Below are 25,935 nucleotides of genomic sequence, written 5' to 3'. Positions count from 1 at the left end.
TCCCTGGGCTGTGCTTAGGGCCGACTGATTAAACCCAGGCAGCTGGGCTGGGCTGCCCTGGAGCTTCCTCTTGGATCTTGCTCTGGGTTTGAAGAGAAGTGCAGAGCTTCTTCAGCAGGCAGGCTCAAGGGCCGAGTTACTGAAGATGTTCTAACAGCTCATGTCACAGCTGTTGCTCTTGCAGTGGTTGTTATTACTATTATTTAAAAGGGCCTTTACAGATCCAGGTAATTGATTTTTATCTCTTCAATTCAAGTCTGTAAAAATTGGGGAAGCCCTGCTGATTCCTCAGTTCCTCCTTATTTAATCGGAGCTGTGAGAAGCAGCAGCTATTTATAGTGCCTGGACCTTGGGCTAATTTGATACACGCTTGTCCTTGGAAAAATTCTGTGACAAACAGGGCAGGTAGCACTGCCACTGGGAGCTCGTTTCCTAGGTTTCTGAATGCCATCATGTGCAGTTCTTAAGGATCATACTTATTTTTCAGGATACTGTACGTTAAACAGATACCCCGCTGCACCCTTCGTGTCCGTTAATTACTGCTGGTGATTATGGGCATGACTTGCACTCCCAAATATACCTCTGAAATAAAGAGTGAAGTGGGTTATTCACAAGGTTGTTATTAAAATTCTGGCATGTCCCTGGTACTAGCACAAAGACGTATTAGCATCAGGCAGGGATTTATTTCTACTCTAATTGTCCTTCTTTTCAGTGCGAAAACAACTACCGTGAGTCAGACCGCTAAAACGTACTGAATGAGAAAATTGACTTCTTTATTCCAAGCTCTCTTGTGTTTCCCGGTTTGAAAGCCGTTGCTTTCCTCTCCATCAGCTAGATTTGGTGCTGATGCCACATTTCTCTTCCTACCAGGAAGAAGCCCACGCACGTGACAGTGAACTGCTGGTTCTGCAACCAGGACACGGTGGTGCCGTATGGGAATCGCAACTGCTGGGACTGCCCCAACTGCGAGCAGTACAACGGCTTCCAGGAGGTACTGTGGCGAGAGCTTGGCTGAAGGGTGGCTGGGGAGGTGTGTGCTCTGGATAAATATCCAGAGGTTTGACAGCTCGTAGCTTTGTGCTGGGCACCTGTGTACTCAGCAGCTGATGGCTTCCTCAAATTTGGGAAAGAAGCCACATATACAGGGATGTGCAGACATGGAATGTTAAAGACAGATTTTCTTCCCTTGCTTCAGAACAATTCTTCTCTGCTTTTGTGTTTTGGAACAGGTGAATTGTGTTACATAGGGGGTTGAATGACAAAGGCTGTCTTAAATCAAAACCCAACAAGAACTGCTTGCAATTAATATATAAAACAGTGGATGGGGATAAGATATGAAGTGTTTTGTGTCTCTTTCGCTTATTCCTTTTGTGCATAGGTATGACCTGCAGAGCCTGGGAAATCTTGTTATCAGCCAGGGAATACCCAGCTCTGATTATATGATCTCACATTTGTTTTCTTTCCTGTTCTTTGGTTCTTCTCAGAATGGAGACTACAACAAGCCCATCCCTGCCCAGTACATGGAACACCTCAACCATGTTGTGTCAGGTGCTACAACGTTCTGCGATCCTACCAAGCCGCAGCAGTGGGTGAGCAGCCAAATTTTGCTGTGCAAGAAATGCAACAACCATCAAACCACCAAGATCAAACAGCTCGCTTCATTCTCACCAAGGGAGGAGGTGAGTGTTGGATAGGCACTGACACCACAGGAGGATGTTTGTCCAGTGCATTTCCATGCATGTATCTTCTGTTCCCTCTCTGTTTCGTGGAGGGTGAATGGACTTTGATTAAAAATGCATTAGATTCCAAGTTGGAGACCTGCAAGCCATTGTAGTACTAAAGCATCCTTCCTGCATCTCCAAAGGGAATTCGTACAAGAAAGGCAGGGGGCTCACACTCTGTAGACGTGATTCTCAAATGCAGCACTCAGAAGAGCAACTGGAGTATTACTAAATTGCTTTCTTGCTCCCCTGACTCAGGACTACATCATGCAGGTACCCTGTAGCTAACTTACTGCCTGATCATTCTACCCCAGCTGTCTGTGCCCGGCGTGTGCCTGCTCCTTGAGGTGCTGTGGCATCTGGGAAATGATGCAGACTGGCAATTTCACCATCTCCTATGCGTGAAGATTTTTTGTTCAGGGCCCTGAGAAAACTCAATGCTGAGAGATGTCTTGGAAGACCTATGAAGCTCATTTCCCAGGGAAAAAACCTGGACAAAGACAGCAAAGTTGTCTTTGGCCACAAAAAAAATGACCACAAACGGAGCATCCTCATAAGAGCCCTAGCAGCATTCTCAGAGGGCTGCATTTGTCTCTTCTGGTGCGTGGAGGCTGGCTCAGCTGTATGGGAAGCTGGTTGTATGGCTTGCCTCCAGCTTAGTCACTGTTAAGGTCTTTCAGGACTGGAGGCATGCCTTGTTTGCATGTCAGCAGTAAGCATGGTAACTGGTGAAGGACCTGCTGTTCTCATCTGCTTATTTTTTTTTTTTCTTCTCACACCAGGGCAAATATGATGAGGAGATTGAGGTGTATAAGCACCACCTGGAGCAGACCTACAAGCTGTGCCGTCCATGCCAGGCTGCCGTGGAGTATTACATAAAGCACCAGAATCGGCAGCTGCGGGCGCTGCTGCTCAGCCACCACTTCAAACGCCGCGAGACAGACAAGACCTACGCTCAGGTACAGTGTGGGAGAGGTGGTGGAATTTAGGGGGGAGTGCAGAGAACTCGGTGCCTCTGTGCCTGGGAATACAGCTGGAAAAGGAAGGTAGTGCTGGCAGCTGTCATGGGGCTTTCTAATTCTGGGGTCACAGGGGTGTGGCAGAAGTTTAGAGAACAGTAGAATAGTTAGCACAGATGCTCCTGGTGTTAGTTTGGTGTTTTTGTCTTGCTGGTGTCATTTAGGAGATGGCCAGATGGTAACCCTAACGTAACTGTGAAAGAGTGAAGGGAGGACGTTGGGACAGGCAGAAAGGGGAAGGTGGGGAAGCTGCATAAGCATGATGCAGGAAACTACAAAGTACAGGAAAAAAAGGAATAAGTGAGATGGGAGATGGTTTGTGACCTTTTTGCCTCAATGCCCTGCCTGGCCCTGGATTCTGCTCATGTCTCTGCTTTTCACTACCCTTCCACATCCCTGTGGCAAAACTGTCCAGTAAAGCACGCAGCCCATGAGTGTTTCACAAAACACCCTTTCAAAACCTTACTACAATTTCTTCAGCTTCTGACAAGAGGTTTCTCTCTTCCTCTGCAGAATTTGTGTTCATCCTCTTCTACTTCCATAACTATACCAGCTCAGGTGATATTTCTGCGGTTCTTGGCCTTCCTCAGCTGTGCGTTCCTCGTCCTGATGGCCTTGTATGGGTCGGGTGACCCCTTCTCACTCGGTGCTGCAGTCCCTGCTCCTGTCTCCTATAGTCCAGCAGCTGTTCAAAATAGGACTGGCACGAGCTCACGTGCAGACTTGGAAAATGACACTTCCCTGACAGTGGCAGGCTGGCGGGAGCTGCTCCAACTGCTCCCAGAACAGCTGGTGGAGAACCTGAGCGCTGCGTGGGCTTACGGGAAGAATCATCAGATGGCAGTCGCTGTCCTTGGGTTGTTCACCTGCCTCTTGGCAATGTTCTTGGCTGGGCGGATCAGGTGAGTGTGCTCTTCTCCTCTGCTCCACTTAAAAACTGCTTTGTGTTGGCAGGCTCCTGCCCCATCCTGACTCGGTGAGCCATGGGGCAGCCCCAGCATGACAAATGTAGTACTGGGTGGCACTGTTCTTGTTTTTTGGGTTGCTAGCCAACTGGATTGAGGTAGCAGAGCTTGCTCTGGCTCTGTGCCTTGATTCATTCAATTTAAGCTGGAATTAGAGTGAATGAAAACCTCCCTGTGCAGCTCTGTAAGCTGGTGGAGAGTCAAACTAATCCACTTGGGTACTTGACTCAGCAGTGGGAAAGGCTGGGGATGGTATAACCATAGTAAGAGGTGGTACTTAACCTGCTCAGTCCATGAACTTCTGCCACCGTTCCCCCACCTCCTCCCTTCCCTCCCCTTCCTCAGAACCAAGGGGTTTGTGAAGTTTAAACTCTTACCTTGCATCTTTGTGGGTTTCTTTCTGGCATTGCAGGCTCCGAAGAATTGATGCGTTTGCTTCGGTCTTGTGGTTCGTAGTGATGGGTCTGCACTTAGCTGAGAGGTACCTGAAGACAGAAACGCCCAGCTGGCTAGACACAGCCAAATTTGGCACCACCTCCCTGTGCTGCTTGGTGGGCTTCACTGCAGCAGTGGCAACGCGGAAATCAACGGGCCATCGGAGATACCGGCCCCGAAGGTCAGAGCCAGAGCAGTGACGCTGGGGGAAGGAGGAAAAAAGCCTTGTGAACTCTTTGCGACTGGTGCTTCTGTCTCCTCCTTTTATTTTCCTTCCTTTTTTTTTTTTTTTTTTTAAATAGATAAAAGCAGTGAAGATCTCTTCTTCCTCTCTATATATTTTTTTTACTCCCATCTTTGCTTCCCACTGTACTAGCTTCTTGGAGCATTCCCACTGCTGGTGCTAGCCAAGGAAGCTTCTCCTGCTGCATCCATTCTCCCTTCCTCCTGAATCCTCCGTCAGCAGTGCAAATATCCAACCTCCCCAAAGCCAGTTCTTCCAGCAACTGCTTCACAAACTGCTCCATAAATGCAGCCTCCTCCCCCTTCTGCTCCTCCAGCCAAAGAGATTCTGGCTTCTCCTGTCCTTCAGTTCTCCTCACTGCCTGTCCATCCTTAGCCAGTCACAGAGGAATCCTCTTCCTTGATCCTTCATGGGGCCTGGGCCACATTCAGATTTTTCTAATGGTGCTGGTCGTTTTAATTTCAACCTGATGGGAACTTACCTCTGGATGCTGAGTCCTCCTGACGTGTGCTGTAGTAACACTGCATGGTGTGTGGGCATGCGAGGAGGGGACGCGCGCAGTCTGTAACCTGGCTCTTCTTGCCTTCCACTGTGCAGCATCACTTAACCGCATGCTCTGCCGTTCTCCTGTAACTCCTGTCTTAAACCGAGAGGAGTCCTTAAGTACTTCTGACTGGAACTTCAATAATTTATTGAAAAGGGTGCTTTAAAAGGTTACGTAGCTCAGGGTGTCTTGTTCGGATATCTGAAAATATTCAGCTGTTTTAGGCTAAATTCTCAAATCCACCAGTGGCTGTTGCTTTCTGTGCTGTTTTGTTTTGTTTACAATTTAAGAGGAGCATCTGTGTAAACGCACAACTGGGCAAAAGCGTGTGTGTTCCTCCACTGCTGTAGCCTTAGAAAGAGAAGAGGTATGGGACGAGTAACCTGTACGATCAGCTCTCAGTGTACATCACTATGCAGTCCATGTTTTCCTTAGCATTGAGAACACAAATCAGGAGGATGTGCCTGTAGGAAGGGGTGGGAGCTTCTGCCGTGGGACTACAGGGAGTTAGGGATGGATTATGTTTGCCATGGGGGTGCCTTATCGGGAGTCAGCACTGGTGCCAGTGCTGCTGAAGAAGGGGGCCTGGAAATTGTGACTCTGAGCCGGGCAGTCCTCTGCTGAAAGCTTGGCTGACTGGGTGTCGCTGTGTGCAGAGGAAGGAGTGTTCACGTGCTTGGGTTTTTGCTGGACTGATGTGTTGGGCCCTCTTAAGATAAGCTGTCTGATTTATCCTGCACTGTTTTTTTTGTAAGGCACTCCACTGAGCTTATCTGGATTTGGGTCTTTCAGCTAGAGATGGGCTTTCGAGAGGAAATGGCATCGTTACAGAAAGTCTTGCTATTTTCCTCTATTCAGAACAGCCCACAGAACATGCCACAGCAGTAGTATGACATCTTAGGTGAACGCCTTGATCTTGCTATGCATAAACCCTAAAATAATCAGAATGGAGCTCTCGCTGTGACGAAGTATCCGCATTTCCCACTGAAAGATCCAGACGCTACTGGAGACTGCAGGTGCTGGTGAAATGCTGGGAACATTGCTTAAGGAAACAAAAGGTATTTCAGAGCTTTCATGGTTATTGTTCTTCAAACTAGGATTCACTGTGAAAGCAAAAATGTAGCACTAACAAAAGCTCTGTAGAGATCCGTTAACAATAAGCCACAAAGCTGAGTGTGTGGTGGGCAGGTACAGCTCCTGGCTGAAAGACTTTGTGCCTGTAATTCAGCAGCTGGCATGGGAAGGAGACGTGCAAGGCTATTTCCCATGCGTGCTCTCCTTTGGAAATACTCTTAATGGTGCCTTCAGATAATTGCAATATCGACCTCCGTGCAAAGAGAACACCTTTCTCCATTCTGGTGCTTACAAGCGCTGCTGCTCTGATGGCTGTTTACTTGCCCACAAAAGGGATCCAACATCTGCAAAGTCTGGCTCTGCCCTTCTGTGTTCCTGGTGCTTACCAATCCTGACCCAAAAGGTTTGTCTTCCAGCTTGATGTTCCAGTTTGTTTCTCATTCTATTCTCAGACTTCTGAAATGCTCAATAACAACCACTGTGTCCCATTTTCCACTAGGACAATGGATATTTATTGAACCCAGAAAATGGTTTCAAAGTAAATACTTAAAAGGAGCCACTTGAGTTCATCAGAGCAGAAAAAAGCCTGAAATATGCATGGCTCTGAAGGCTGGGCTAGACTTTCACAGTCACTCTAGCTCTACTCTCTTGTTCTCCGTTAGGAAACTTAATAGGAAATGTGCCTTAAAAGTCTGGTGTCTTTTTTCTGTACCGGACAGCAGGCTCCTCTGTCCTGTCAGATAGAGCAGGGAGGGAGTTTTGAAGGGGAGCAGTGGGTTTGAAACTAGGAACAGTGTTAAGAAAGACAGTAGTAGGCTGGTGAAAGGATAGGAACTGGTAAAAAAAAAAAATACTAATAAGATGGCTTAGCACTGTCTGCTCTGCCTTCCCTCCAGTGCAGTGATCAATACAAGGTTTTCAGGCCTGGGAAGCTCCCTGCTGTAACTGTCCTTCCAAGACCATTTTTCATGCAGTGTTCCCCTCTTAAAAGCAGCACGGACAAAATCACCTAATGAAATGGACAATGGGAACAAATCCAGTGCTGGCTCTGCTGTTCTCTAAAGGAGCTGCACAAAAGACCCAGGCGACCTTGAGCTATTATGTCCATTAAGTGAAATAAAAGACCTCTAGCCTTTTTTTCCCTTCCTTTCTTCATCTTTGATACTTTCCAGTTCTCTCCATAAATTAAATGTAGGAAAAGACTCATGTTTATATTTAGCTGTAATTGTCTTCTGCATTTACGTATAGGATTTGGATGGAAAGTTCCTTCTAGTCTGTGAACTTGCTGGTCTCGCAGAGGTAAGCAATTTCTTCTTGCTGCTCTGCAGTCAGGTACACCCAAATGTTGGGAGGAATCACGTGTTTGGAAGGATATTGAGGCTGCTACAAAGAGGAGAAGTGTGAGCAGCTGACAAGTCCTTAAGATGTGTAGGGATGGTCATGGTAACATCATGCCCGATTTCTAATAACAGTATCTTTTTGTATTTTTTTAAACAAGAATAAAATTCATCTGTCTAAATCTTCTTGCCCAGTAGCAAGGAAATTTGGTGGCAGCACACAAAGATGCTTGTCAGCCTCTTCAGATGTTCTGCTTTCAGGAGCTGGAAGCCAAGGCTGTGTCGAGTGTCACTATAGCCCCATAAGTCTTCTGAAAAAGTGTTTTCTTCCTTTCTTTTTGGCAGCATTTTAACTTTTTCTTTCAATTTAAACACACCCTGTATTTGTGCTCTGGGGTCTGGCACTTCTTACGCTGTTTTTCTGTTGTTACATCATTCTTCTGTGCCTGGTTTTCTCTTACTCTCTTGCCTTTTTTCCTGTGCAGTGCTGCAATGGGACGGGGTGCACACTAGATAGCAGGAGCAGGCAGGCAGTAGAACTGTGGGAAGGAGTGGGGTTTACGCTGTAAAACCTAAATAATAACACTTAAAAAATCCTTTAAGTTTGATGCAGCAATTGCAAATCTAGACTGAAAGTCTAAAATCTTTTCATCTGGGAGGTGCATTACTTGCTGTCTACATTGCGAGCAAATCCATTTGTCTTCATGTTACACAAATTAATACAAGTGAAATATATTTACAGGTTGCACTAATGTTACATATCAGAAACTGCTTCGTTTTATGGCCAACTTGTGCAACTGAAGCCTTGTTCTCTGTGGTGCTTTCTCCACACCTTGTAACTGAAGAACTTTCAGACTCCTAATTGGGAAATTTTTTAAAGATAAAACCAAATAACAAAACAGATAATGGTGCGTGACTCACTTCTCATGCCAAAGAAGCTGTTGTCTTTTCCCAGGCATCAGCTTATTTTCCCACTTCTTGGTGCCTCAGCAAGCCTGTGCTGCTGCTTCTAAAAACAACAAAAAAACCTCAGAGCTTTAGGAGCAAGCCTGCAGCAAGTGAATTTTTCTCTCGGAGGCTCTGATGCTGACAGTCTCCTCCGTTTCTGCCTTTCTTAAGTGCTTTGTCAGGCTTGATGGAATAGCACGATTGATCTTCTGGAGGAGAGGAAGGCAAGGAGGAAATGGATGTCTTTTCCCATAGATGTTGGGATTTATAAAGTGGTAACATTAGATCTGTACCAGTTCTGTATATGGAGCTCCTTCTTAGGTGATAAGGCCTGAAGAAGACGAATTACCAGTATTTGACTCTTTCTGGAAGAAAAATAGTTAAGCAAACCACTGCTGCCTTTACTGAGACTATTCCTCTAGTACCTGATTTCAGCACCAAATATCTCTTCTAAACAACATGCTAGGCTTCTGTGAGGAAGCTGTAGCTATGCTGTGCTTCTGTAAGGAAGGTGCATTGCCAGTTTCACACTTCTGACGTGGGATTCAGATAGGAAGCAGCTCAGCAGTTAGATAATGCCATCTAACTCTGTGCCTGGTTCATTTCCCCCCAGCGGCTCCAGCAGAAGGAAACGCGTGCCTGCAGCTCAGTTCTTTTGGTGCAAACCCATATCTGAGCACTGTGTCGCCATCCTGAAGCTGAGATGCTGTTTGGTATGCCACATTTCCTCCTGCTGAGGGGGATAATAGCTGACAAAGGGCTGGTAACTTACAAAAACCACTGACAACATCGTCCTGAACCACTTGGTTGGTGCTTTGAGCTTCTTGGTTTCATTTAGCTCTACTCTTGTTTCAAGCAAGAAACAGGTGATAAACTGCGGTCACCAGGTGCAGCTCTGTTGCCTAAGGATGTTTCCAGCCATGCAGAGCATGCAAACACCTGAACTCAGCAGTATTAGAGGTTTTTAGCCCCAAAACCTCCCATTTTAGGTGCTGCTTTTTGACGCCGACCTTGTGCTGGTGTCTGGACCAGACGATGGGACTACAAAGAGCGGAGCTGGGGTGGTGAGGAACTCCGAGTGGGTTTGTGTGAAATGAAATCTGCTCCAGCCCAACGTGGCTGACTCTGAGCTTTGTCCTCACGGTGGCCGTGGCTGCTCTGCCAGCTCAACCCCACCTTGTGCCCTGCGTGAAGGGGGTGAGGTGGGTTCATTAAGTGCCTTTCCCTGGACAAACTTTCTGACAACACCACGTTGCTCTGCTTCAGTGGAACTGTTGCAGCTGCAGCTTGGGACAACAATACCTGTGCGTGTGGCAGGCTCATGCTTTTGGCCTGCATTTTGCCACCAGTGAGCGTGGCTGAGAATAAGAGGGTACTTGGGCTGCACTCTGAGATTTCCAGTGACTCTGCAGACCCTATGGGGGTTTAGAGGAGAAGCCAGGGCTAGCAACTGAGTGAGTATCTCTGCTGCTGCTGCTTCTGGTGTTCCTGAAGCCTTCACTGACACTTCTGCATGCAGACTGACCCCTTTGTGGCCCTTTACAATTTTAAATACATGATATTTATATCCCATTCTTTCCTTTCTATTAAATCCTTTTTTCCTACATCTGTGTTTTGCATGCCCTAGTGAACTGAGCTTGGGTGTGTTTAAAAGATGAGGACAAGAGGGGAATATAAAAAGGGTGTAGTGGTGTTTTATTTTAGCTTTATTAATATTTTTCAAGTAAGCTGAAATTATGTGAAGCTAATAATCATGCTTAGATACTGTAGAAACTGTGTACGGTTGTATTGTGGACAAATTATTTATACTTTTATATAAATTAATCTAATTAATAGCCGGTTTCATTGCTCCATACTGACTCTGCTCATGAAAGTGGGGAGCTGCAGTACATGGCTTTCAGCTTGTAAAGAGCTGCCGTTGAACTTGTGTGCTCTTGCATGTAACCTGCCTGTTCGTTCCAGGTGCACCACCACCTGAGGCTTCTCTGAGCCGTAGCAGATGCTCTCCCAAGAAAGGGGCAGTACTCAGTCCTGAAGTGTACAGTGAGTCATCCCCTGTAAAGCCTCATTTGGGACCAAAGCTGTCAAACACACAGGCAGGGGAGAGCTCCTCTGAACCTTTTCAGCATGTGAGTCTGGATTTTGTAGAGGCGGAAGGTGTGCACACACACCTTTGTGCCACCAGCCTGGGGGAAGCCAAAATTGATGCCAAACATCCACCTGTATTCCAGAAGGTATCAGTGCAGGACCTGGCAGCTGGAGCCTTTTCTGCTATAATTCATCCCTCCTCTTGCACCCAAAGCAGGGTGATGTGTAGGAGAAAACAATCCTTAGCCTGGGGAGCTAAAGTTCCTAGTTCTGTAAGTCACATATCAAAATCTTAACGTGTTTGAGACCTGTGCTCTTTTTCAGCATTATTGTCCCATGTTTTATTTGCCACATGGCTCTTTACTCCTGATTCTGTCACCTTGACCAGAGGCACACGCTGTGGAACTTGACTGGTGGCCTGATGTGCTGCAGCAGACCATACGAGTGGCTTCATGTCAGCTGGCAGAACCTTGTTTATTTTGCAGCCAGCAATAAGTAAGGCAGTAGTGAGCTGCTTCTGCAGTCTGGGCAGAAGACGGTGCAGTTACACGTGGACAATTCATAGGTAAATTATGAGGCAACATTTTATCCCGCAACTGACCAGAGGTTCTGGCTGCTTCCAGGCAGACAAACCTGGGTACGTACAGTCAGCTGCCTGACTCTGCACCTTACCTTCTTACTCCATGCCCTAAGTTAGCTGATAGCAGGAGGGGGCCCACCTACAGCCCTGTAGACTGACCTGACCCATGCTCTCCCATGGCTCTCTCTATCCCAGGGGTGACGCAGCATCTCTGTGGTTAAAATCTCAACTAAAAAGGTGCTGGCGTTGGATAAGAGGGAGGTATTGGGAGAGGAGGCTCTACGGGCAGGAAGTGTTTCTTCAGGACAGTGTACTGTCCCATACCATGTACTACTCTTCTTTAATCTTCTATTTATTTATTTTTAAAGGATCTGTGTAGCAGAGTTGTGCCCAACTGTCTAGTAACGCTGTGATCGTTGTATACACTAATTAAGATATCCGATTTTTGATGTTCTGAATGACAAGTTCTGAAATAAACGGCTTCCGGGCCCTATTTCCACAAACATCTGACTCCAGAGCCTTTTTTTTTTTTCCCTCTTCCTTTTTGGGTACTTTTTCCACGGTTGCCAGAGCCGCTTTTATCACGTGCACAAACATCTTGGAGCAATGCACTAAGCTGAGAGCAGAGATGTAGCTGCACTGCTCCGTTCCAGGGCTGTGTTCTGGCTGCTTCCTGCCTTATGACCCTCTTGATCTTCTCACCTTTTTCCATCTGCTTCTGAAAGTTTTAGTTCAGCTGACCACCCTCAGCCATGAAATGCATTCCCATGACAGCACCCCTGCTTTTTAGCCACTCGTAGAAAAGGAGAATAATTTTGCACGTTGTAGGGATTTATTCAGAGCAGATCAACATTTAAGCTGTTCTTTGGTCAGCCCTTAGTCCTCAGGCATTAACGTGCTATCCTCAAAATTCTCCAGCTCTTCTTTGCTAACCAGAAAAAATGGTTTTCTGGATGGCGCAAGACAAACGTTTCATCAGCTGCCTGGGGCTTCAGACCGCACTAACGTGTTGAGGTTCAGAAGAATGTTCAGCAGATCCCATGGACCTCCAATTCCAAAAAGTTAAAATCCTAGGAAAGAGATTGCAGTTATGAGTGATAACATAATTGTAATGTTTTCCGCCCTCCTAAAAACTGCCCAAAGCCAGTAAGGCAGATACACTGTCTTCCGCTGCAGCAAGGAGCTGTGTAAAGCCAGATCCTTTTGCCCAAGCATAGAAAAAGTTCAAAGCTAGGAAACAAGAGCAGTGTTGCTCCTGGGTGGTGCTCTGATTTGGGCCTTTACAGACACTGTTGAGTGGTAGGTATCGCTGTCTCTGAGATGGTTCATATCATGGTCCTGAGCTGCACCTCTCATTTCCTTTCCAATTCATTCCCTCTTACGGAGCTGAGATGGACGTGTACATCTGCTGGTGATGTCTGTATGTGTGGTGGGGCAAATATTCATGTGTATATGCACTAAAGGACTCTGCACGTTTGCGAAGCATGACACCCTTCCCAGGTCCTCTGGAACCTGAAGAGGTTGGGCACTTTCTGCTGCAAGATTGACGAGTTCCTTGCTGCTGTTAAAGGCATGTCCTGCTTGCAAGCACCAGGAGGCTGGTTGGCTCAGATGTTGTTCAGCCTGATTAAGCTGGTCGGGATTGTTGATGTCTGCCTCATACTAGCAGATAAGTAGTTTTATAAGATATTTTAAATCGTGATCTTAAACCTAGACTGCTTCTTCTGCGTGTGCTAGCACTGCATAATTTTGCTGCATCGTATTTGTCATCTCCAAGTGAGTGGCACATGCGTAAATCACCCCACAGCACGAGACTGAGATGCGCATATTCCTCCACTCTCTCTCTTACTCTTGGCTTTCCTCTGACAGATGAAAAGCTGTGTTTCTGCTCTCATCTGTCTCAGTGTTTCCATCAGAAGTGATGTTAAACCTCTAAGTGTTGCAGCCTGATGACATGATGCAAAGTCTGGTATCTCTGTTTGAAAATGTATGTGTCCACTTCACACTTTGTTTAGTACTTTGTCATTACTTACTTGACAAGAGTATTTATTACCCGCTTTTAACTAAAGAATCTTACAGGAGATCCTTGAAACATCTTGTTCAAATTCTAGACATTTTCATGCATTTCATTCAGTTGTTAAAAAAATAATACCAAGTTCCCATACTTTCAACACTGTGGCCTTCTCGAAACACTCATTTTGAGGGTAGGAGAACACAGGTGAGACTCCAAACCAGATTCCTCTGACGTACTGTGATAACTAACCTGCACACACAGGTTAAGCTCAGCACATGATTTCAAGGAGGAATGCAAAGAAAGTAGAAATAGGAGTAGTTTTGTGCCAGATCGTTCAGTTTAGGTTGATTCTTAAATTGTAAACCACTGCAAAGGTAGACAGGGAAATGTGAGTATCACAAATTAATTATGTAATTTATTAGCCTATAAACCACGTAACATGACAGTGCTAGCTGCAACAGCCATGTAAAATGCGAAGTCCTTTCTTATATTATCAGTAGAATAGAAGTCAGTTTGAATCCGTGTTACTTAAAAATCAAGCTAACTGGTGAAGGTATCCTTAAGTGCATGTTGTCTGTTCTCTCTCCTGTTGGATTCTCAAATTGGAAACACTTCTATGGCTCCCTGCTTTCACTTGCAAAGAACTCCTTGGAAACAACTTGGAGACCTACCTAAACACTTGCAATTATTACTGCCAATTTAAAATTTTCCTAGGGGCCATAATTGAAATTTTTTCCACACTAGAAGCAAGATGACGCCCGGAGCGTATGTTATGGAAGCACAATAGCTTCTGAATGACTGCTCCAGTACATATTTGTGGCTAATTACCATATCCAGAGAGAAAAAAATTATAATGGTTTAGGCCTCAATTTAGGATCAGAAAACCCAAGTTTGTGTCTCAGTTCTATCACAGAGTTTTAATGTGACCCTGGACAAGTCACTTCGCTCCTTTTTGCTTCTCTTTCCCATCTGTAAAATGAGGACAGTGAGTCTCAGAGAAACATAATAAAGGCAAATGCATCAAAGGGGCTTGAATGTTAGTTTTAAAGCAGAACATTTGTGCTTAAGTCTTCATCTAGGTATTCATAAAAACACTTCTCTCTATACTGACATCAGAGATGCTGATTCTGGTTTGTAAAGACAAAAAAAAATAAGCAGATAACTACTTGCTACCCAGAGTCATGGCATTGTCAGCATGTTCTTTGCATGTGCACATGACAAACATCAGAAGTACCCTGTTGTTGGCCCTCTCTGTTTGGAATTGGTAAAGCACCCTGATGCTTTACATCAGGGTAATTTTCTCAGGGAGAAAACCAATAAGCTGGAACTGCTTGCACCTGAGATTCTAAACTGTCCCACCATTTTTTTCCACCCCATGTTGCAGGACAGGTTGGTGCACAGTAAGTTAAGTAAGGTTGAGCACTTCTTTCTTGCCCAGTTTCAAAGGGGAAAAAACCTTCCCGTAACCCTGAGCATTTTATATCTTGCATTCTTGCACTGAAAAATTAGTACAAACCTGGTAACAAAGCAAATGTTTGTATTCAAGAGCTACAATCAACACCATAGTTCTGGTCCAAAAGAAACACAAATTCTTTTCCATTCTATTGAGGTTGTTGCGTTCTGGTTCCCCTAGTTAGAATTGAGAGAGGGAGTTCCTGGAACATACTTGTTGCTAAATGCTTGTCATGCCTGTCATTTGCAGGTACCTCTCCGGGGATTCGATTACTCTGTTTTCCAACGGCACTGGGACTGGCTTCCCTTCCTCCGCTACGTCTCTCTTTGTCCCAACACCTCCCAGTATTCTCCAGCTGACAAACCAGCAGCTCTTCAGGTCCCCACGCAGGACTTCTTCTTCCTCTCTTCCTGGACGTCTCAACAGGGCGCTCTCCCTGGGTACCATCCCCTCTTTGGCCAGAGCAGGTAAGGTGTGTGTGAAACTTCCCAGCCAGGTGGCAATGACAGCAGAGTGGTGCAGTGCTTCAGAAGAAGGTGGGCTGTGGTGTATCCACCAGTGGTAGTCCTGTTTAGAGACCGCTGACGTGTTCTTAGGGCTGGAGTGAGAGCCAGCAATCTGCTAACAGCCTGTGGGAGGCAGTGCTGACGGGGCACACCTATTCCTTTATGTCATGGGCTGTCGCTAATACAGGTTACCTTCTAAAAACTAGGTTAAGCTAGCTCCTGAGGGAGCCACTAAGCCTGATGCTGTGTTACTGCTAACTGTAAATCTCAGTTGTTCTTAATCACTTCTAAACTAATACCTTTTGCAGCAGTTAGTTAAGGACTGTGTCTACATTGTCTAAAATGAGCAGTGTGTGCATCTTCCATGGTGCAGAGGAGTGTCCAGTGTTGGTTATTCGGTTTTTAGCATTAAGAAATCAGCTTGGCGTTGCAATTTGCTTGGCGTTTCATCCAGGTGAAGCAAGAAGTCTCACTGAGTGCTTACTGTCTGGGGGTTTACTGAAATCTACAGTGACCAGTGGGCTTACAGAAATCCAGAGGCCTCTCTAAACATTTTGAGAGAGATCTCTCCCTTCCTTCTGCCTGCTTTATGTAGTCTGGTTTTCTTACAACACCTGAAAGGAGCAAAGCTGAAGGTAGGCTGATCCTTAAATGATACGTGCTAGCACAGCTACAGAGGTTGCTTTAGAGGCCCTGTGATCTAGGGAAGATTTATAGGCCTCATGAACGACTCCCTTGCAGCTGTGCTCGAGATTAACAGATGGGGAACAGCATTCAAATATTTTTCTCTGTCTAAGGAAAGCTAAGCCTTCCTGTGTCACTGACTGATTACCAGCAGGTCAGAGGCTGAATTGTGGCAGTTTCTAGGCTAACACTGCAGCAAAGAGAGCAGTCTTACTGGGATTTTTTAGTTCATTCCATATTTCTCTGGCTCAAGCTGCAAGCAGCCACTGAGTTTTGCCACTAAGAGCAGGTGAAAGACCAGCCATGCAAACCTTTCTGTGGCACAGCAGCTTTTGGCACAGCCTTCACCTTTCCAGTTACCTAACTGCCATGGAAGGATAGGTGCAAATGCACCAGATGGCTGGGATTCCCCTTGCATGCTAATCCACCCATATGAGGCTGTGATTTCCTTTGTGAAGGTCCGAAGACAAGACAGGCTGGAGAGAGAATATTTTTTATTCTATTCTATTTAGTCTATTCTAAATAGATTTAGATGTACAGATCTGTTTCACTGCAGCTGGGAAAAGGGCATTATTCTGACTCTGGCATTTAGCCTACCTAGGAATATAAGGATGTTTTTCCTGCCTACCTTTACAACCCCTCCCCTTCTGAGACATAAGAAGATGACACAGTTATCTTTTAGAAGGTACCTCTGGTAGCTGAGCTCTCTGGGTTCAAGCTCTTTCATTTTTGCTTTTCTAGATTCTGGCTATTTGTTCAGCGGAAGTCGACCGGCCTCACAGTCATCTCAGTCCAAGGAGTCTCCTACATCAGGTAACATCGGGGCTTCCAGAGCAAGCATCTCTGCAGGATTTGCATGGGGGGGGGTTGAGACACATGACCCCAGTTTAATTCTTTTGTCTCTGCTGAGATCTCAGTGAAAATATTGCAGAGATGGTTCCAAATAAAGGTGGGATTCCCTCAAAATAAAGTGTGGGATATTATTCTCTCTGGGAGAGCTCACACTGAAATTAGTGAGACAAAGCAAGGATCCCTTCCCTTCTCTATATCTGAATTGAGATTGCTTTGAAGGAATACTTGAAATATTTCCTAAGGCAGCTCTTCTGTTTTGCTTTCCCCAGCCCAAGGAACTCCTAATTTAGCTACCCTGTCTGCTCTGTCCTTTTAATCCCATGTCCTCTAGTGACCTGTCTGTTGCACTCCTGACCCCAACTGGATCGTTTGGCTGTTTGTGCTGCCTAAGTGTTTGCTGCTGGAAATGCAGTCTGGGCTAATGCCATCATGGAAACATCCTTGCTTCCTGATACAGCTTCACAGCAGCCTTTAGAGTACATGCCAGAATTGTTCATTCACGTGCAAACAGTACGTGTAATGGAGGTTCTCCTGAAAGGACACGCTAAGGAGAGAGAGCTCCCACAGCTCCTGAAAAAAACATCTCTAGTATAAGTCATCCTTGAGTGCACCAAAGTAAGTGCGTGTGGAATTTCTCCGTGTTTTGCAGTGTGGGAATGGGAACGAATAAAGAATTTTAGTGCAAGATTTGATGGAGTTTTGCAATTTCTGTTCCCTCTTCTTGTAGAACTGATAAAGAAAACTGTGCCTCTTGTATATTGGGGTTATAATCTCTTTTCTCTTCGTGTATGTTTCTATTTCAGATCACTTCTCCATGCTGTCAGGCAGCTGTGCTCCCTCCCGCATCCCCTCTCCAGCACCATCAGTGGCTGGCTCTGTGACTTCCAGCTCAGGTTCCTTGCGATATCGCCGGCCGCTCATCAGCCCTGCCCGCCTGAACCTGAAAGGACAGAAGCTGCTGCTTTTCCCATCTCAGAACGAGGCCCTGCTCACCCCAACGAGCTCTGAGGAGCACAGCCACTCAGACAGCAACATCTTTGCCACGGAGCTGTCCTCTTTTCCGAAGAAGAACCTCAGCGAGCGGGGAATGCATGGTATGCTGGCAGCCTGCTGCACTCTTGGAAATGCATTTGTAGGAAGAAGTTGACTTGCAAGCAAATCCATGCATCATCTGGGCCATATAGCAGATGAGAATCCTTTAGGAAAGACCCAGATGGTAATGACTGTTAGGCTACCAAAGCTGCCTTATGAATTCAGTGGCGTGGAGAAGCTCTGTTCAGCCAAAGCCGATGTCCTTTTCTCACTGAGTGGTGCCAAGGGGATACTACTGTCACTGCCCTTCCCCCTGCTTGGATAGCTCCTCTAACTACTGATGTGGTGATGCTGATATGGATAATGCTTGAGACAAGCAAACAGGCAACTTCTGCTGCACAGCAGTGAAACTTGGCCTTTATTTCTAGCTCGCATCCTCAATCCTTTCATGATTTTACCAGGCAGTCATTCATTACTGATGTCTACCTTTTGATTGGTAAATTCTGCTGCTTTTGACTTTCACAGGTGCCTCCTGAATTTTTGTATCTCTTTCTTTTTGCAGATATGAGATCTGCTGTGGAAGGAGGGAGTATTTGCAGCGATAATTCCATCAAAAAGGAGGATCATTCATCACACTCATCTACCTGTGTGGTAGACACAACTACCAAAGGGGAAGATTTGGCAGGCTGGAGAGGTAAGTGCAAGTCCTGTGGGTGCTTCATATGCGTGCAAACATTTCTATGAGGACACTTGAGGTCTTTCCTGTGCTGTTGTAGTGATCTGATCTTAAGATCAAACAAATTGCTAGTAGCAAAATGGGTCTTCTTTCTGCTACTTGAAGCCCTTAATAAGGTTATTCCTGATTTTTGCTCTGTTTGAAGAGTACTGACAGCTAGAGTGCTAAACTGAGACAGAAGAAAAGGGGTGGGGACGTGGATGTTGCAAAGGGGGAAAAGATGAAAATAGAGCTAAGGAGTGTAGTGGAATCTTTCCTGACAGGGAAACTGCTTCAGCAATTTCTGCTTCCAGTGAAAGCAAAGAGAGAGCGCAACATATGTTCACTGTTATTTATCTCATCAGTTCTTTAACATCTCTTCCTGCTGTCCCTTTCTCTCTTTGTGTTCTCCTCTTCCACCAAGGTCATTTTGGTAACTCCGCTCTCCGAGGTCTGCTAGCCGTGAGTCTGACTCTCAATGCTATCTTCACATCAGCCTACGTCTACCGGAGCCTGCGCTGATTTGTGCCAACACTTCCTTTCTTGCTGGTCCCACCTGCTTCTGAGAAGACTCTGACAAGAAGAATTCAACCACGGCTTCATGTCTAATGGCTGTGCCACTGGTGCATGCTGTTACTTTTTTTCTTTTTTTTTTTTATATAACCACTGTATGCTCAGCTGTCATGACAAGGAACCTAAGTAGCTGCTGCCATCACTTCCAGGTAGAACATATCACAGGACTGTCCCTGGAGGTGGGAGGCAGGACTCCCAGAAGGCCCTAGTTCAAAGCCAGATGCTGGTTAAATGGCCCATGCGCTTTCTTTCAAAGGAACTGACCTGAGACATGAGCCTGAAAAGGTGCAAGCTACACTTTTAGGAACTTCCCCCAGCTCTTCTTCCTGACATATTAACCTCATGCTGATGGTGCTGGTAAAATGAGCATTAGAACAATGAGCTGGAGAAGAGGCTTGGCTTAGTAGTTGGTGCTGGGCTTTGGCTACACCATTCCCAGCCTCTTTGCTCAGTGGTTCCTTTTCTCTTCCCTTTGGCACTCTCCTCTCAACAGTTGATGAACTTTTCTTTAGTTGCCTTAATCTTGCCTGATCACGTGTGACCTGACTACTCTGTCATATTCTTATCTGACCACGTGCTTCCACCTGGGCTCTGCCCTGAGGCCACTCTCACCAGTTGCTTTTCTGGTCTTACTGGTTGACAGAAGCTGCTCTCTGTGCATACTTCCAGCCAGCACTGTTGCTCTAGGGATGCACAAACCTAAAGCAGACATCTTTTGTGGTTTGCAGTAGAAAAAGGAAAGCTATGTTTTGCTTTGCCCAGGAGGCATTAATCCTGTTGTAAAAGGATCCCCACATGATTTGCACCATAGTCAAAGGGCTTCAGCTCACAGCTCCAACTGCTGGTGTTTTCACTGAAGCAGGGAGCGGCACATCCATAGTTCTTGCTGTAAATCGCACAAATCTATTCTGTTAGGAGGTATATGAGGAGCTGTCTGGTTGTATACATTTCTACATAAACGTAGCTCCTCAGTCTGACGTTGGGCTTTGCCAAGTAACTGTTGAAGGTATTTCTTAGATGCCAATGTGCTCTCAGTGAGAGATGCCAGACCTGCTTCTGAATGGTTTCAAACTGTTAGCTTTTCTAACCCAAAGAAAACAGCCCTAGATTTTCAAAAAGTAGCTTATAATTTGAGTGCTTCCACTTTCAGGTGAGTCATCAGCATGGCTTAGTATTCAGGGGCCATTTGGAGTATCAGGCTGAATGCTCTAAGTGATTTAGCATATCTTAGGAAAAAAAATTAACGATTTTTGTCTTTATTCTTAAGTTCCGAATGCAGAGAGGAGAATTACCAACATGCCAAGGACACTGGTGAAAAGAGAACTGACATTAGCTACGTATTTCCTGAAGCAGGACTGACTGTTAAAAGAGTTTTTCTATTGTCTCTTCCTTCGGGCTCCTTTACCTCAAACATCTTTTCTCTTTCCTTTCCCCTCATCCTATTGTCCTGTGTTTGTACCTTGAATTACAGTGTTACGCTTCCTGTGTCTCTTCCTCTCAGTCCTGCTGCTGTTCCCTTTGTTGCACTCTTGCATGTGCACAGAGATACAGCATATCTGTGCTGATAACTCTCTATCCTGAAGTTCACACCTCACGATTCACAAGAGTGATGATCACCCTTCCTTTCACTTCATTTCTTTTCTTGCATGTTTTTATGGAGTTCTTACCACAGCCTCACTTAACAGATCACATAAGCAATCAGCAGTCAGCATGCAATATAAGAGTAAGTGGGACTTACTGCTGGTGATTCAATCTCTGAAAAATTAAATCTCTCTTTGTCTCTTCCATTTCTTCCAGCACTGTTTTAGCAGCTCACTTCCAGCCACAGCACCCCATCCTCCCTTGGTAGTGAGGCTGGTTGTTGCCTGCTTACCGTGCATGCACAGGACAGACCTCTGGCCACACATGCTAACTGAGAGAGCATGGAGATGTTGTTCCTGGCTCTGCATCTTTCTCTCAAATTGCTCAAAGTGTTGGCAAAGGGCTGCACAGCCAGCACCTCCTGTGCAAGGCCTAGATCCAGGATAGAGACCCGCAGCAGAAAGAGCTGGATGTGCTCAGGTCGATGGTTAATTCTTTTGTATCTTGCATGCATTGTTACTCGTAGCTGAACCTGCCCCACAACATTGCTGTTACAAGATTTTTGTCCCCTTTCTAGACTTGTGCAGACTCACTGGAGCATGTGTGTAGGCGAGATGCTAGCAGACCTACTTACAAGCTTTCCCTTAGACCTGTGCTGTATGAGTTTGACGTTGTCCTGGTGTCCTGTGTGTGACATCCCATTCACAGATCCTTGTCCTGACTTCCAGCATAGCCAGGGGCCGCCTATGCAGAGACAAGCCTGCCAGAGAATATAGTGGTTTTGCTTGTCTTTATTATGCCAACAGATGTGCACTGTGATTTCATGTATGCAAGTTTTCCACTTTCACCCCCTGTCTGCACCGAGTTCACTTACTGTCGCACACACCCAGGGCCCAATTTGGTCTCTGTCTCTACCAGATTGCAATATGGAAATTCCCCTCCTCTCCAGCAACCAAGGAGCTGCAGCCTCTCAACACACCTCTTCTTGCCCATAATCCGCAGCAGGAATTCTTTAAGCTGTTTGAATCCGCTCGCTGAAACTGTTCTTGGATGAGCATTTGGTGACCTTGTCCAAAGCAATATAAAGACTTTGGATTTTATTGCTGAAGAGGGAAGACAACCAACTTTTCATCCTGGTGCTAGAATACACTCCAGTGGTGCTTTCACAGATGTGAAGCCTTTGCTTGAGTAGTACCAAGAGTTATGTGTGTGTATGTGTGTGCGTGCGTGCATATGTATAAAAACATTTGGAGGGTTTCTTCATTTCAAAAAATCTGAGCCCGCGTTTGTCTTTATATTGTTGGCCTTAATCTAGCTCCTAGATACCATGTCTATCTCGCTGCTGTTTTCTGTATGAAGCTGGTTTGGAGGAAATGAAAGATTTGCTGGTCCCCCTGTAAAGATCTTCTTGACTGGTGATGCTGAACTTCATACAGTGTTGTTCGGGGGTGAAATTTATTTTTCTAATATTTTTCCTACTGTAAAAATTGTTGGAGTGTATGGAATGGAAAAGATTTTTATGAAATGGTCTGTCTGATAAAGATTTAAGTGTTACTTAATAAAAGCCACGGTTAATCATCGTGTGGGACATAAATGAGCTCCATTTCCAGACCTTTTCCATTCCCTGCCTTCCTCTGAAAATGCCCAGGTACTTTTTTTGGGGCTATGGACTTGTTAGGCATGTTATGAGACCATGCGGAGACTTTTGGTGATTTTACTGTTCTGAATTAGGAAGAATTTGGATTTTAGAGTCTGGTTCCAGTTCTGTAGTCTGGGTAGTATGGCAGATGCCATGAATATTATACGCATATCTATTTGATGGGAAAGATAGAACAAGTTGCTGATTTCAGAAAGTTGTCATTATTTTACGTAAAAGCTTAGACGTGAAATTGGTCACTGTGGCAACGTGGGAAAAAAATTATTGCTGGGGTCCATAGGCCAGATTCACTGGAATTTTGCCTGTCTGCTCAAGCAACAAATTTGGCCTGTGAATGTTTTATTCCCACTCCTTCTTCTTGAGCGATGGGAATTTCTACAAAACACTGCTGAACTGACTGGGTTCCTTAAAACAGGGCAGCTGAAATTAAGGGCTTGTGTGGCCTGTGGATGCTGCTATATTTTTTTTCTTCCAAGTACCATTCCTGGAAATAACTATTGTCTTAACCTCTATCACAGACGTTTGTTAGAAGGCTAGAAAGGGCCAATTTGGCCAATACATTTATATTTTAATGTTCATATATATATATATATATGTATATATATATATATGTCACAACCAGAAGTGATCATCACTGTTATGAATGGAATGGGTATGGAGAGAGGGTGTGGAGGACAATTTTGAGTCCTAAACTTTATTTCCTGTGACAGAAATACTGTATGTCATGTGTGTGTACTTGTTCGGGGAGCTCTAACACTGTACAGTTTAGTTAAATTGTGCTCCGGGGGAGAAACTGTTCCTTGGAGGTTTTTAGTTCATGCTTTGTGTTTAAAGAGGAATATTTTTCTTTAAAAAATAAAATGGAAAAGTTTTCACCATACTATGGTTTTATTTCTTGGGGAATTCTATGTTTTGGGGGGAAAGGGAGATGGTATTTGGGCTTGTGTGTGTGTCTGGTCAAATTAACTCTGATTTCTTCACTCTTGTAAAGCTAATGGGAACTAAGAGGAAGAACACATCTATGTGAGTTTCCCCCATAGCAAGGAGAAACTCATGGCTGTGATTTGGAGTGGAAGGGGAAGTACACTGTTACGCTTTGAAGCCTCAAAGTTAGACTCAATGATTCTTGTGTGTCCTACTCATGATATTCTATGAAGGCTTTCCTTCCTCTAAAAGGAAAGTCATCTCCTGCCATTAACTTCTCCTCAGATGTGGCAGCAGCCCTGTAAGACATTGCTGTCTTGAACTTCTGCAGGATAGGGACCATCATGCACATTCCTGTTTCCTCAGAGCCCTGATCCTGGATGATAACTCTGGTAGAGCTGACGTGGTAACACCAGCACAGTATCACGTGGATTCTCAGTATTTTGGTGGGCAGGGTGTGGAGCAAGGGAGATACAGAATGCGGGTGCTTTGTTCCTGATTTACTCACCCTCCAAACATGCGTATGTCAGTAAGAAACCCAAGGGAATTATTTATACGGATAAGGACTGGGCACATGTAAGGGATGTTCAGGGAAGCCCCAGAACTCATCCTAAGATGTGCACATGCACAGAGCATTGGGACAGTCCAGTTAAACGCACACTTTATGATTTGTGTTCATTTGTCATTTATTTATTTATTTATTTATTCTTCTGTGAGATGGGGGCTGAGAGTCTTTCCAAGGTTTTGCTTTTTGGTTTGTTTTCTAATTTTAAATTTGTTTTCATTTTGCAATGTAAATTGATGGTGCGGAAGAGATGAGTGAAAAGCTTTTAGACAGACTTTCTAAGCATAGACTTGAAGGTTGGAGTTTTCCTCCATTTACATTTCAGTGATTTGTGTTGTATTTCATTAAAATGTGCTGCTAATTTGTTTTAAGACCTGGCAATGTATTGTGAGGAGCAGGAGGGGGAACTGGGGGTGTTTGGTCTGGAGAAGAGGAGGCTCAGGGGGGACCTCGTTGCTCTCTGCAACTGCCCAAAAGCAAGGTGTGGGGAGCTGGGGTTCGGCTTCTTCTCACAGTTAACTAGCAATAGGACTAGAGGGAATAGCCTCAAGTTGTGCCAGAGGAGGTTTAGATTGGAAATAGAGAGACATTTCTTCTCAGAAGGAGCAGTCAGGCGTTGGGACGGGTTGCCCAGGGAAGTAGTGGGGTCACCAAACCTGGGGGCGTTCAAGGAAAGGTTGGATGTGGTGCTTAGGGACATGGCTTAGTGGGCTATATTGGTAGGGGATGATTGCACCAGATGGACTTGAAGGTCTGTCCAAATTTTAGTGATCCTAGGATTCAGTGATTCCATCCATTTTCCTGCAGCTCCTTCCCCCTCCCCAGGTGCCCGGGGTCGTGGCAGCGGGGCCGCCCTCTCCCTGCCCCCTTTCCCCCACTCCCCAATGTTTGGGTTTGCAAACCCAACCGCCGTCCTGACCCTCCTACGACCCCAAACCAGCCGTTTTTGGGGCGGGGAAAGGAGAAACACCGGCTTTTTTAGAGGGGGCACCGCGGGGCCGCCACCACCACCACCACAGCGGGCACCATGGGCGAAGCGCAGCCGGGAGAGCCGCGTCCATCCCCGGGCAGCCCGGGGCCGGCGGAGGAGCTGCAGAAACCCCCTTATTCCTACGTGGCCCTCATCGCCATGGCCATCCGGGCCAGCCCTGAGCAGCGCCTACCCCTGAGGGGCATCTACGCCTACATCTCCAGCCGCTTCCCTTACTACCGCTGCTGCCCCAAGGGCTGGCAGAACAGCGTTCGCCACAACCTCAGCCTCAACCCCTGCTTCCTCCGCCTGCCTCCCCGCCACGGCCCCTCAGCTCCTCGCCGGGGCGGCGAATGGGCCCTGGACCCGGCTTCTTTCCACGACATGTTCCCGGGGGGCGACTATCGCCGCCGCCGCCGCCGGCCCCAGCCGCCTCAGAGCAGCGCCGCCTCCCCCAGGCCTCCGCCACCGCTCCCCGCGTGCCCCTGCCCGGCTCTGCCCGCCTGGGCCCCGCTGTGGGGCTCGGGGCCGCCGCCGCCTGTGCCCGCCTGGGGCCCCGCTTGGTGCCCGGGGCCGCCGCCGCCTCAGCCGCCGCCGGAGCTGGGCCCTTGCTGCTTTGTGACCGCCCTGAGCGCCCCTCCGAGCCCCGAAAGTTAGAGATAAAAGGGATTTGAATAAAAAAAAGGGCCTCGGCTGCGTGAGGGGGGAATGAGGCTGGAAGGGGCTTCGTGCTGAGGGGGGTTGTTGAGGTCTGTGTGGGTGCCTCGTGTCAGTGCTCTGTTGGGAGAAGGGAATTGCGTTACCTGAAGAGATTTCAGTCTGGATTGTTATTATTTTTATTTATTTATTTATGGTTTTGTTGTGATTTGTCAGTTTGGCTTATTATTTTTTAAAAATTTATGATTTTCTTGGTCGAACCTGCAAGCCTGAAGGGGTGCTGCGGAGCTTACCCAAACTGATCTGTGTGTTGTGGTATCTTCAATCTGGAAATACACGAAGAGCCATGAAGCACCAGTCCTTGTAGGACTGTTATATTTGGTTATGTGCAGAAAAAGCATTTTTTCAAGTGTCCTTAAACTCATTTTTGAGCTTTTCTTTCTTATATATGTATACGTAAAATGTATTTTTCTTCTTTGTGGAAAAAAAATGACTTTAGTACTGGGAATGATGTGTATTTTTCATTTTTGTGAAACTTTAATACTGGGAATCTTATCATTTTGTATTTAAAGCAGAGCTATATGAGGTTTTACATACAGTCAAGAGTTATTTTATACTGTTTCTTGTTACAGATGTTTACATTTATTCTTGACACATTTCTTATAAATAATGCACTAATTATAAGGGTATTTTCCTCTTAATTTCAGAGGAGTACTTCCTGTATTTTCCCCTCAAAATAACCGTCAGGGACAAAGCATGCTTCTAATAAGATTTGTGTATTTAAGTTTGTTAACGAA

The 25,935-nt window shown here is 45.8% G+C and overlaps 2 protein-coding genes across 5 annotated transcripts in view; both read left to right on the top strand.

The window, feature by feature from the left end:
- Window positions 1-22,850, top strand: part of TMEM201 (transmembrane protein 201) — a 28,913-nt gene extending 6,063 nt beyond the window's left edge. For 2 of the 4 annotated variants that reach the window (XM_084300329.1, XM_084300327.1), the window contains exons 2-11: window positions 871-991; window positions 1,485-1,679; window positions 2,504-2,680; window positions 3,254-3,642; window positions 4,118-4,321; window positions 14,672-14,889; window positions 16,354-16,425; window positions 17,268-17,558; window positions 18,059-18,190; window positions 18,636-22,850. In XM_084300329.1, the coding sequence (XP_084156455.1) occupies window positions 1,521-1,679; window positions 2,504-2,680; window positions 3,254-3,642; window positions 4,118-4,321; window positions 14,672-14,889; window positions 16,354-16,425; window positions 17,268-17,558; window positions 18,059-18,190; window positions 18,636-18,733 (1,740 nt within the window). In that variant the 5' untranslated portion in view covers window positions 871-991; window positions 1,485-1,520 and the 3' untranslated portion in view covers window positions 18,734-22,850. The remainder of the gene's footprint in view (window positions 1-870; window positions 992-1,484; window positions 1,680-2,503; window positions 2,681-3,253; window positions 3,643-4,117; window positions 4,322-14,671; window positions 14,890-16,353; window positions 16,426-17,267; window positions 17,559-18,058; window positions 18,191-18,635) is intronic. The other 2 variants (XR_014619080.1, XM_084300328.1) reach the window with 2 other exon arrangements.
- A 1,688-nt stretch (window positions 22,851-24,538) lies between these two features.
- Window positions 24,539-25,138, top strand: LOC311217878 (forkhead box protein L2-like; the record flags this gene model as incomplete). Its single annotated transcript, XM_084300235.1, has 1 exon — window positions 24,539-25,138. The coding sequence occupies one exon, from the start codon at window positions 24,539-24,541 to the stop codon at window positions 25,136-25,138; it is 600 nt and encodes a 199-aa protein (XP_084156361.1).
- Window positions 25,139-25,935: the final 797 nt, after the last annotated feature.

Source organism: Netta rufina (genome assembly GCF_964035555.1).
Source record: "Netta rufina genome assembly, chromosome: 22".
NCBI classification, from domain to species: domain Eukaryota; kingdom Metazoa; phylum Chordata; class Aves; order Anseriformes; family Anatidae; genus Netta; species Netta rufina.
The sequence above is the reverse complement of the archived record's forward strand: the minus strand, read 5'-3'. Positions and strand labels throughout refer to the sequence as shown.